We start from the raw sequence: 13,182 nt of genomic DNA on the forward strand, positions 1-13,182 counted from the left end.
TTCTTTAATGATAAACAAACAACAGAAATGGCCTCCAGATTTGTACCGTTTTCAATGCGGCATTTTCATCAGTGGTTGTTTCCTCCTATAACTATTTAATGAGCATAAAGTCATCAAATTATATTGTTCCTTTAGATATCTAACTGGTGTGTGCTGAGGATCTAGTCCTTCACTAATTCTATGATCTATTGTTCTTCACTTAAATTTTAACAAAATATATATTGGCCTTTAGCTCAAAGGTATGGAGAAACTTAGTCAAGGTCTGAAATCTTTCGCAGTTCATTTTGTTCACAAACTAAACATGTGGCTGTTATACAAGTTCCCACTGTGTTTTGGAAGGCATTACTTCTCTTGCATGGGTGGCACATTTCTCTGTTGCTTAAACAACGTTGTTGCTTAGTCGAGTGCATGATTCTTTATCACCTCTCCCCCAGCGACCTCTTCTATCACAATATTGTGATATTGTGAGTACTATTCCAATCAATTGTCTCAATGGTATGTGATATCCCTATGTCGGATGACATACCCATCCTCGTATGTTCTTTTAAATTTTTTTAAAAATCGGGCATGATCTTGTTACAAACAAAATGTACCACAGTGTCAGGTTCTACAGTGGAAAGGGGGAATCAGATAAAATGGTATACATCTTCTTCAGCTCATTGCTTGCACAAGCTTTTCCCAATGCAAATGTAAATATCAGGCATTATAAATAAGGTCTATTCTGCATTGAGGTGTCCCCTACCTGTATAGAAAATTTCATTCTGTACCTGTAAATTCTGACTGCTTCAGTCAGATGCTAAGATCTCCACAGAGGCTGGAGAATGGCTACATAGCTGGTGCAATAAGGTGACCACTCCTGCATTCCAAGCCAAGGTAACTGATAGAAGGATCTGGCAGATTAATGTGGTTGTTCAAATCTTTCTCCAGGGCACGAAAAATTCTTTGCATTTTTACCTGATTAAAAATGGGAGATAGGGTGGGGAAGAGAGAATGAGTAGTTTGTGACTATATATGTATTTTTGGAATTACACTGAGTGACAGAAGTTTTTAGGTAAAGTACACTAGGCATATCTCCTGCAGGAGTCTTATTGAATTGTATAGTTTTGATATTTCAAATGATACCTCAGGATGCCTGGGAATCTTATGTTCATCTTGACACATCACTTTCTGCCTCTTTGGAACTGAAGATGTCCAGTTTTGCTTTCTGCCTCTTTCTGCCTTTCTAGAGGCAGTCTGGAACATCTGATGGGCCATGGGTAAAAGCATCAAGCATGTGATTTATACATAGAGTATATCTGCACCTGTTAAATGTAGTTATATTTTGGCCCCTCCATATGAAGTCGCCAACACCCAGCATCTGGGCAGTAACTGGCTAGCTACATCCTCCATTTTAAAACGCTAGTTGGGGAATCGTATAAAGTGGATTCACCAACTTATTTAGTGCTAGCTACCGGAGAGCAACCAGCAGAGGGAAGGTATGGAGGCTCAAATGTGCTAAAGGCCCTGCCTCGTCCCACCCTCACACCCACCTCCCTCTCCCTTGTTCCCAGGGACGGAAATGGCTTTTTAAAAATGGCTAACATCCTAGAGCAATGAATAGATGGACAATACCAAAAATAATTTTTTTCCCAAAGTTGTAACACAAAGCATGCCTCTTGAAAGTTTCCAAGAACTGCCCCAACTGGCCCTGCTGCACCCCACTGCCAAGCAAGCCATCGAGGGAAGCCCATGCACCCCCTCTGTACTGGGGAGAATAGCCTGGAGCAACAAATAGGTGGACAAGTGTGCAGGCTATGCCAGAAATAAAAGATTTTTTTGAAGTTATAATACAAAGCATGCCTTTCTAAAGCCCCCCCCCCCCGCCCATCAAAAGACTCGTGATTCCATAAGGGGTGGTGTTCAAAAAGCGCTATGTGTCTATGATTAAATGCATAGGTGCTTAAACTGAGAAGTATGAATAAAAAAAAATAGCGGGCATTGCGGGAACTTTAAAGCATGGAGAAGGGGGATTGGTTGCCTAGATTGATTGACTAGGGACCAAGCCCTATGAAGACAGGTTGAGGGACTTGGGAATGTTCAGCTTGGAGAAAAGGAGGTTGAGTGGGGACATGAGAGCCCTCTTTAAGTATTTGAAAGGTTGTCATTTGGAGGAGGGCAGGATGCTGTTCCCATTGGCTGCAGAGGAAAGGACATGCAGTAATGGGTTTAAACTATAACGATATAGGCTAGATAGGAAAAAGTTTTTCACAGTCAGAGTAGTTCAGCAATGGAATAGGCTGCCTAAGGAGATGGTGAGCTCCCCCTCACTGGCAGTCTTCAAGCAAAGGTTGGATACACAATTTTCTTGGATGCTTTAGGATGCTTAGGGCTGATCCTGCGCTGAGCAGGGGGTTGGACTAGATGGCCTGTATGGCCCCTTCCAACTCTATGATTCTATGATTCTATGATTCTATGACTAGAAAGGGAGATTGCAGAAATGTAAGTTATTACAACTCTCAAAACAATGGCATACCCTGGACTCAACAAGGACATAGGTTTTTTATCTCGTTATGCATGCTAACCTCATTCAACTCATATATCCACATTCTTCACAATCCTCTCTTCTTTTTAATTTATTTTATTTGGGACAGTATGCCTGTAATGTAATGCTAGTAATATGTAATGTAATTTTGAATTTAGCTCTATGGTCTCAGGACAAGATAGTTGCCAACAGCTTCTCACTTGCAGGAATGTTTTCACACTTGGGTGGAGATGGTTGGGGCCAGCAACAAATGGTAAAGTGACAGCCATTAATCACTAACATAGTTTATTTCTGCATTGTTTTTGTGAACTATGACTGAATTCAAGGGGACTGACTGGCTGTTTCAGCAAAGAATTATCATATGGCTGAATTTGGATGACGTGACACAGTTTGCTAATCTTTAACTGCTCCTGGCGGAGCGGATAATATAATCCGTTAAGGGCACCTAAGGTGGGCCCTGTCCGTGATGGGGAAGGGTGCCCATAGGCCCCTTCCCCCGGAGTGACAATCGGAGGGCCCAATCAGCAGGTGTGAAGCACCTGCCGATTGGCCCCTACGATTGTCACTCCGCCGCCAAGGCCCCAATTGCGAGCCGTGCATAGCACAGCTTGCAATTGGCCCCTTCACGCAGGATTGCCTAATCAGAGGCGCAAAGCCCCTTCCTCCTCGCCCGCACCCGCATGCCCACTGCCATCACTCGCCTCCGGACCCAGCCGCCACCGCCTCGCCTCCTCGCCGCGCCACCGACCCAGCTTGCCAGCTCGCCGCGGGGGCCCACCGAGCCGCCATGCGCCCAGCCGCGGCCAAACACACTCACCGCTCCCTGACTCGGCCGCTCCCCAACTCCATGCAGCCCGCCCGACCCGCGCCGCGGCCCCATCGCCCTCGCAGACTCCTGCGCCCCAGGAGAGCCGCCCCACCCCATGCCTGCGCCGCCCCCCGCCTCCGAGGACCCGCTAGCGCCCGCTGCATTAAGACTGCAGCGGGCTTATTCACTAGGTTAACATAATTAGCTTTTGCCTTAAATTTCCACTGTTATGACGGTAGTTCATTAGTCTGAGGAAGAGTGCCTGCACTTGAAAGCTCACACCTTGAATGAGTCTTTGTTGGTCTTAAAAGTGCCCCTGGACTCCGATTTTGTTGTTCTTTCGGGAAATTTAGGAAATGTTGTCTTCCAGGGAAAGGCGAGTTCTAAAGGCTTGTTTTGCCTAAGCCCAATATAAAAATCGGTTTTAAAAAGTCATTTGACATAAACTGCACAAAACTATCCATAAAACAGAAGCAGAGCTGATAAAACAGATCAAATGAAGCTGAGAAGATAAAATCCCTAATGAAAACCCTGGGTAAAAGATGTATTTTGGCCAGGGGCTGGAAAGTAGGTGAGCTCCAAGGAGGAAGGGAGGTGCTACCATAGGAAATGCCCTGTCTCTAGTTGCTACCCCACTCACCCACATACCTCTGCAGGCAGGAAGGGCACAGAATGAAAGGCTTGAGAGGCAGACCTTAACAGGTGGGCTAGATAGTATGGGAGGATACGGTCCATTGCCGTTCAATGCAGCCAAACCTCATTTGCAGTCCTAAAAATACTTCAGTGGAATTAACTGTGGTATTTATTTCACTGCAAACAGGGATAGGCTTGGACTGCCGAAGCCTGTGGAATTAAGTGGACTTGGCTGAATCACAACCAAAGTGTTAAAGACCAGGCATGATAGAAGCAGTGCCATCCACTGTGCCAGGAACCTTAATTCTTTGATAAATCCTTCACCTTACTGGGCTAAACAACAAAACACTTCAGTTGGAAGTCTGTGGAGGTTTGCCAGCAGTCACTATTTATCACTATCCAAATACAATTGCTAGGTTCTCCAAGCTTTAGCCACCTTCTCATTGCTTAAGCTAGGCCAGGATGCTTCTACCTCACACATTTCCCGTTCCCTTACTTCTTATGTATTACTTTTTGTTGTTTAATAGCCTGCTCATTGTGCTTTTGAAGAATTAGAATGCAAATCGGTGTCCTTCCTTGCCCTTTGTATTCAGGCTTGGCACTTTAATCTCAACTGTGCCTCACAGGGCAATCTAAATTTTAGTCAAAGGCATTTTTAGAAAGAAAAGTTTATGTGGAAGAAATAAAAAGAAATACAATGCAAGAAATCCATCATGTGTCACAATTGGGGCTATTTCCTCATAGGCAGGGGTTTTCATTATTAACTTGTGGAGGCCTGAAATGTATTAGTGCCATAGCAACAACTGTTTAAAATTGAATGTTTTAGCGGCTTTCTTCACCACAAGGTGACACTGAATTTCCTGCACGGAATACATTTGTGATGACTGCCCGACAACACGGAATGACGTGAAGAGTCTGAGCTATTCCATACATTGTAGTGACTTTCATGAAAGAAGCCAGCTGCACAAGGAGTAGTCCAGAAACAAATTTTCATGCTAAATATTTATTATTATTTTTGTGGTCGTGGTGGTTAGCAGTCAGAAACTTCTTTGTAGGTTACAAAGCAGGAGATACCCCTTTATTTATCACCCCAATATTTTAAGTATGGAGGGTACTGCTTCAGCCACAGTGGACCAAAATGGGTGCCAGCCAGATAGAGGTCTGGGAATGAGTCAGGGCATGAGTCAGAGTGGCTGCCTGGCTACTACCCCCTCCTTGTCCTGGAGAGATGTATAACTCAGAACAATGGGTCACCTATACACTCAGGAATAATCCCTTCAGCATCCAAGCTTTACTTCCCCTTCACTCATTACCCTTGATTAAAAAGGTATCCCCTGTGCAAGCACCGGGTCACTATACACACCTTCTAATTCAGTGCCTCAGTGGGACTATCCCAGGGGGAGCCTGATGTTCTTGCTACTCAGTGAACGGCCCCCAATCTTCCTTGCCCTGGTCTCAACCAAAAACCTGGCAGAAGAGCTCCATTTTGTAGGCCCATTGCAACAGGGCCCACAGCTCTCCTTGGAGCTCATTCCATCAGGTAGAGACAAGGACCAAAAAGGCCCTGGCCCTGGTCGAGGCCAGGTGAACTTCCTTTGGGCCTGGAACCTCCAACAGATTCATACTCATAGAGCATAATGTCTTGCAAGGGACATAACTAGAAAGGTGGTCCTGCAGATATGAGGGGTCCAGACCACAGATGGCCTTGAAGGTTAACACCAAAACATTGAACCTGATCCGGGTGGCAACCGGTAACCAATGCAGCTGCCTCATCACTGGCTGGATATGGTTCTTCCAAGATGTTCCTGTGGGGAACCTAGCAACCACATTTTGTACCAGCTGCAATTTCCAGGTCAGGAACAAGAGAGGGCCCGCATAGAGTGAGTTACAGAAATCTAATCTGGAGGTGAACGTTGCATGGATAACTGTGGCCAAGCAGTCTGAGGATAGGTAGGGCACTAGTAGCTTTGCCTGGCACAGGTGAAAAAATGCTGTGCATGCTATTCCCATGACCTGGGCCTCCATAGAACGGGAGGAATCCAGGACCACTCCCAATTCCTGGCCAAGGCCTGCACCCTAGCCAAGATGGGAAAGTGTGTGATCGGTCACCTCCCTGCCCAGCCTCAGGACCTCTGTCTTAAAGAGATTGAGTTTCAGGCAACTCTGTTCCATCAACCATTTATAGCTTCCAAGCATCTTGTGAATGTATCGGGGGGGGGGGGAGGTGTCTGAGCAGCCATCAGGAGATAGAGCTGGGTGTCATTTGCATATTTGTGACAATCCAGCACATAATTCTGTACCAGCTGGGCCTGACGGCACATAAAGATGTTGAACTATGTAGGGGAGAGAATGTATGGGATGCGACAACTCTTCCTCCACTGCCACCTTCTATGTCTGGTTTCAGAGAAAGGAGTGCAGTCACTGTAAGGCTCTTCCCTGGGTCCCGGCCCCCGTGAGATGGCAGGCCAACAACTCATAGTCAACCACATCAAATGTGGCCAACAGATCTAACATCATGAGAATGGGTGAAATGCCCATATCCAGCTGGCGTCAGAGGTCATCCGTCAAAGTGACCAGCACTGTCTCCACCCCATGGCCAGGATGGAAGGCTGACTAATATGGGTCAAGTGTTAAAGTTTCCTCCAAGAAGGCCAGGAGTGGTCTGTGGTAGCACTTTCAACCACCTTACCCAGAAATGCAAGATACGAGATTGGGCAGTAGTCGGCCAGGTCCTGCAGATCCATTGATAGTTTCTTCATCAAAGGATGAACCACTGCCCTCTTCAGCACCTCTGGGAACTCCCCAATAGCCAGGGAGAGGTTGACAATCTCTCCCAGAGGGCCTCCTATCCACTGATCACTTGTCTTGAGCAGCCAAGACAGTCAGGCATCAAGAGGGCAAGTGGTCACTTTCCCTGAGGAACTTGTGTAGATCTTTACATTACCTAAATCAGGTAATCCAAGGTGGCCTGTATTCTGGACAAGGTTTTCTGAGATGCACAAACATGGACATCCTGGCTTAATAGTAGCTTGTACCCTATCAATACCCACACACACTCCCAGTTACAGAAACGATTAGTCAGAGTAAAGATAATGATACTAGGATTTGTCAAGGCAAACGAGGACTGAAGTCGATAGTTTTAAAAATGACATGGTTTTATGTTATAAATGTTATATATAAGGGAACTGAACATATAACTCAGGCAGAGACTCAGTTTAGACATAATGCTAAACCATGGTTAACTATGGCTAATTACTATGTTAACTATGGCAAATTTGTGAAACCAGGGCCCACTCCACACACGTTGGATAATGCACTTTCAATGTGCTTTTGTAGGTGGATTTTCTTGTGCAAAATGGGAATGTTGATTTCTAAAGTACATTGAAATAATATTATCCATTGTGCCTGGAATGGGCCCAGGATTCTATTCACAGATAACCAGTTAAACCCTTGTTTGCCTTTACAAGTGCCAGTTTCTCTGCAGCCTGAGAAAGTGTTGCCATAGAATAAGCCAGAATTAACATGCAAAACCATCATTAAGACTTTACAGCCTGGCTCCCAATCCTCGTTTGATTGACCTGATCTAAACATAGAGTGGAATGGCTTGCTATCGGGACCACTGCACTAACCAGAGTTAGTTTCATTAATCCATGGCTTCAACTAATGCCTAAACCAAGCTGTAGCATTTGAAACAAGTATTCAATCTTCACATTGCATATCTCTCACGTTTAGTATGTTTGGGGAGTGCTGAGATCAAAACCATTACTCTTGTGATTACTGGCCATGGAATGGAGCTATTTAAGACAGAGATGTCAGTAGGCATCCAGATAGCCTTGTACTAGGGAACAGCACTGGTGTTATTTTCAGAACAGAAATGCATTACATTTCTGACTCTCAATACTATGCATAATAATTCTGTGCTATTCATTGGCCTAGTTTTACACTTCACTAAGTTCTACTTCATCGTTTCCTGTCCAGACAAAGGATGTTATGTTATGCCTGGGTGTGCTGTCAAATATTTACAATGTTTTACAGATAATCGTTACGTAAATCTGACAGCCTCAGCTGCAACTATCATTGTTGACTCAGAAGTTACACTGTCTTCAGCTGAGCTAACCTTTTATTAAGCAGTAATAATAATTATTATATGACGAGAAAATGCATGGTGACAAAGTAGAGCTTGCTTATCACTATGGAAATATTATTCTTTTTTTAACACAAATGTTGGCTACTTTTATAAGCCCAAATTGTCTAATGGGAAAACAATGGGTTCACTTTGAGATTTAAATGGGCTCTTTGATCGAGTTGCTATGGAAAACTCTGTTTGGGGGCATCAATAGGTTCTTACACCTGGCTGCACTGAGTTCTCCTTCACATAATTCATAATTTATCTGCAGATGTTTGGAATGTTGTGAGGGTCACTGATATAGGGAGAGTATAAAATAGGATCAGCTAAAATACATGTGAAATAACTCTATAGGTGACTATAAAGGCCTAATACCCCACCCACATATTTTTTGTATTAACACAGCAGATCATTAGTTGATGTAGATGGCTTTTCCTATGTGGCATCATGTTGGCAGAACTCGAGTAAAAATCCAATCCACACTTTTTGAGTTTGCTTTCAGTGACTTTCATTGCAGCAGGATTTTACAAAAAGGCACTCTCTAACTGCAGACCATTAATACAATAGCAACATACAGCAGAGAGAAAACAAGAAGTAGGCTGAGGCGCTAGAACAGGCTTTCTCAGCCAGGCTTTCATGAGACCTGGGGTTCTTTGACGGCCCTGGAAGGATTTCCTCAATGGGTGGGAGTTAATTATAAAGATATTTTAATGTGTTAAACATTTATTGGGCGATATGACCATATATGGTCATGTTGACCCATTTTTCACCCTCCCAAAATGACCAATGATGGGCCTGGAGGGGGTGGGAATGGGAGGGGCATGTACACATCTATGCTTCCCAACCATATTCTGTATGCCATGCCACTTCTGGGGTTTTTCAAAACCTGAAGAATGTTTCAGGGGTTTCAGAAAGCCTGTGATAGACAAAGCATTCAATAAATTCTAAACACTAGAACGCACCACAATTCCCACTTGAATTCAAGTGGTCTAAGTGGATCTTTCAGCTAGGGATAGGCATGAACCACAAAAATGTGGTTCAGTTCATGGGCAAACAACAGACTAAACCATGAACCCAATCGATTTAAATATGAACCAAACTGGGTTCACGAGGTTTGTGCCTGAAACATGGGGGCAACCTGCTCCTGCGGCTCAGTTGTGTCAGGCTCTAAACAGCTGAGCCATGAAAGCAGGTTGCTCTTGTGACTCAGCGGTTTCCGAACTTAAACAACTGAGCCTGAGCTGTTTAGACCAGAAACAGCTGGGCCCTGGAGGCAGCCTGCTTTCATGGTTTGGCTACTTAAAGGGGCTCCATTTGGGGCTTTTTTGAGCCCCAAACAGCTGAGATGTGGGAGTAGACTATCCCCCATGGCTTAGCTGCTTCCAATCTTTTGGCATCTTCTTTCTCAGCAATGTTTTGATGGCTTTTGTGTGAAGGAGAAAGCAGTAACTGGAGCTATAGACAGAAAGGCACAGAAAGGCTGAAAGGCACAGAAAGGCTATAGACTTATTATTCAGTTCATTTCCATTTATTATTTCATACCATAATGAGATGTTTTTGCATTCTTTATTCTATTATTTGTTTCAGTCAGAAACACCATTGTCCTATCTAATTTTCATAAAACTCTCAGGGATTGTCCCTCTCCCCCAACCCCATATACAAGGAAGCCTCCTGACCACCTAATTTCCAGACAAAAAGTAAATATGTCCCCTTGCTTGCAGAACATGGACCAGAAGGTATGACATGTGAATTTTCCCTCCTTTCCTAATATTTTCAAATAGGGGGAGGTGGGCCTATTATTTTAAGAAAAATATATTATACATGTGAATAAGGGGATTTTCATTCCACTACACTCATTTAATTGTAGTGCTTTTCTCCCAGGCTGGCTATCTTCTGGAAGAAAAATGCTAAATCAATTACATCAGCAGTTCTCAACCCGAGGGGCCCGACCCCCAGCGGGGTCAATCCACCGTTTCAGGGGAGTCACCAAGGCTGCTGCTGCTGCCTTGGCAACCCAAAGGGGAAGGGATTGAGAACTGCTGGTGGCAGTGGTGATGACTCAAAGGGGGTCATAGGGTTGCATGCGTGCAGGTGGTCATGGAAGGCCGAAGTGGCCAGGGAGGGAAGGATGCTGGCACTGTGCGGGCACTGGCGCTGGCCACCTCTGCCTTCCATGATTGCCAGTATGCGCACAACCCTACAACCCTCTTTGGGTTGCTACTGCGGCCGCCACGACCCCTGCTGCTGTCACCACTGCAGGGGTCCCAGTTGCAGGAGGGTTGAGAACCACTGAATTAAATGATCACAATGAAGTAAAGCATGAGAAGGGGAAAAGTTTTGTTCCACTCAACCGATCATACAACCATTTTAATTTAACCCCCCCCCTTTTTACATATTTATGGGAAAATTTGTGCAAAAAAGGAGAAAAGAATTGTCCCATTTTGCTCTGAATTAAGAAAGGTTGCATCCCTCCTCCTCCAGTATTGTGTCTTGATGCAAATAGTGTATGCTCATAGCTTGTTTTAAATAAAACTGAAAATGTAGAGAAATTTCACTATGATTTTGGATCCCTGATCTCTCACACAGAGAGACCCAAGATCCTTCCTCAGATCTTTTGAATCTCATCTACTATGATACTAAGTCTCAATCAGTGCTATATGAAGATGGAATTTATGTTTGTTGCACTGATGTTTCTCTGCCTGCCTTCCAAAGAATACAAGCAAAATATATGCCTCTCTCATCCACATGGTGGATATGGGAATATAGTCCCTTCATGTCACTCCCCTGCCTGCTGTACTGCCTGCAGTCCAGAGGATACAAGCAAAATGTTTCCTTCAGTTCCCTGTAGGTACACATTCTATCACAAATAGGGAAGGGACGTCGCCTATGTTTCTCCTCTTTGAAAGCTGAAATGCTATGCATAGAAACGAGTATTGGAATGATTGTCTTAGGCGAGGAGATCTATTAATTTGTATGACTGGAAGATGACCTTGTGGATTACATTAGCTGCTGAATCACAGTCTCTGCTCATTGCTCTACCTTCATTTCCTTCACCTCATATACCTATGAAAACCAGATATGCAATGGTCACTTCCAAAGTTTTCCAGAGAACATGGATTACTAGAAATAATGGCAACTAGCACCACTGTATTAACTATATTTTAAAAAGAGGGATTCATTAGAATTTTCATTAGGATGAACAGCTGCCAATCTGTCACCATTTTATTCAGATACTAGCAAGAAAGCCCATTGCAACCAGGAATGCAATGGGCGCTAGGACCCAGGGGACACCAGGAGGTGTTTTTTTTTCTGCTGCGTGGAGCTGTGAAAGGCTCCGACAGGGTTTTTTTGTTTTCTGCTGCTTGGAGCTGGGAAAGGCTCCTACAGGGTTTTGTTTTCTGCTGCTTGGATCTGTGAAAGGCTCCTTCCGGGGTTTTTTTTCTGCTGCTTGGATCTGTGAAAGGCTCCTGCAGGGTTTTTTTTTTCTGCTAGCTCTCGTGGGCGTGCCGGCTTGGAGCTCCTACAGGGGTTTTTTTCCTGCTGCTTGGAGCTGGGAAAGGCTCCTTCAGGGTTTTGTTTTCTGCTGCTTGGATCTGCGAAAGGCTCCTACAGGGTTTTTTTTTTCTGCTGCTTGGATCTGTGAAAGGCTCCTGCAGGGTTTTTTTTTTCTGCTAGCTCTCGTGGGCGTGCCGGCTTGGAGCTCCTACAGGGAGCTGCTGCTTGGAGCTGGGAAAGGCTCCTTCAGGGTTTTGTTTTCTGCTGCTTGGATCTGTGAAAGGCTCCTGCAGGGTTTTTTTTTTCTGCTAGCTCTCGTGGGCGTGCCGGCTTGGAGCTCCTACAGGGGTTTTTTTTCCTGCTGCTTGGAGCTGGGAAAGGCTCCTTCAGGGTTTTGTTTTCTGCTGCTTGGATCTGTGAAAGGCTCCTACAGGGTTTTTTTTTCTGCTGCTTGGAGCTGTGAAAGGCTCCTTCCGGGGTTTTTTTTCTGCTGCTTGGAGCTGTGAAAGGCTCCTTCCGGGGTTTTTTTTCTGCTGCTTGGAGCTGTGAAAGGCTCCTGCAGGGTTTTTTTTTTCTGCTAGCTCTCGTCGGCGCGGCGGCTTGGAGCTCCTACAGGGGTTTTTTTTTCTGCTGCCTCTCGTCGGCGCGGCGGCTTGGAGCTCCTACAGGGGTTTTTTTTTCTGCTTTCTCTCGTCGGCGCGGCGGCTTGGAGCTCCTACAGGGGTTTTTTTTTCTGCTTTCTCTCGTCGGCGCGGCGGCTTGGAGCTCCTACAGGGGTTTTTTTTTCTGCTGCCTCTCGTCGCGCTAGCGGCGAAAGGCTCCTCCGGGGGTGTTTTTTTTTTTTCTGCAGCTTCTCGGCGGCTGGAGTCTTGTGTTGTGTTTGCGGCGGGGGCTTCCTTGGGGCCGGCCTGACGCGGTGAGAGACGCTTCGCGCCTCTCACCACGTCAGGCCGGGAGCAACTGCGAGCCGCGCTGAGCGCGGCTCGCAGTTGCTGGGGCTGGGAATCGGAGGGACCAATCGGCAGGCGCTTTGCGCCTGCCGTTTGGTCCCTCCGGTTGTCTGTCATGAGGAAGGGTCCAATCCGGACCCTTCCTCATCCCGGACACATCCCGCCCCAGAACCCCTTACTGTTTTATTTAGTCCGTGGCGCCCGCGGCGCCACGGGCGGTGTACAGATATCACATTTGCATCTGTTTTCCCACAGCAGGCCTGTATATAGGCTAAGAGACCATGTCCAAGGTCACATAGTGGTTGGATATGGATTTGAACCTGAGTCACACCACTATACATTAGGGATACTTGAATGCTTCTCATTTTGGCTTACAACCTGTTCACCAGTGGCAGTCAGGCAGCTGATCAATCAATGAGCAGTTCAGCTATTCACAATCTGTTAATATCCGGATTCCTGCAGCCATCTGAAACTAACTCCCAGTTGATGAGAGATCTCTTATTTGATCTTGGCTTCTGACCTCCTACTAGGAAAATTTTGCTCTGTGCTAAGCAAAATGCTTTTTTCTCCCCCCCCCCCTCCTTTTTTGGGTCATGGTGGAGAATCAGAAGCTGACTTTCAACTAATGTTCTTCTGACTTCCTAACTTG

The 13,182-nt window shown here is 45.4% G+C and overlaps 1 protein-coding gene across 2 annotated transcripts in view; it reads right to left on the reverse strand.

Annotated features, from left to right (window-relative positions):
- LOC143838215 (spermatogenesis-associated protein 7 homolog) overlaps positions 1–13,182 on the reverse strand; it is a 91,044-nt gene continuing 77,862 nt past the window's right edge. For both annotated transcript variants that reach the window (XM_077339240.1, XM_077339231.1), the window contains one exon: positions 1–954. In XM_077339240.1, coding sequence (XP_077195355.1) covers positions 826–954 — 129 coding nt within the window. In that variant the 3' untranslated portion in view covers positions 1–825. The remainder of the gene's footprint in view (positions 955–13,182) is intronic.

Source organism: Paroedura picta, chromosome 1 (assembly GCF_049243985.1).
Source record: "Paroedura picta isolate Pp20150507F chromosome 1, Ppicta_v3.0, whole genome shotgun sequence".
NCBI lineage: Eukaryota > Metazoa > Chordata > Lepidosauria > Squamata > Gekkonidae > Paroedura > Paroedura picta.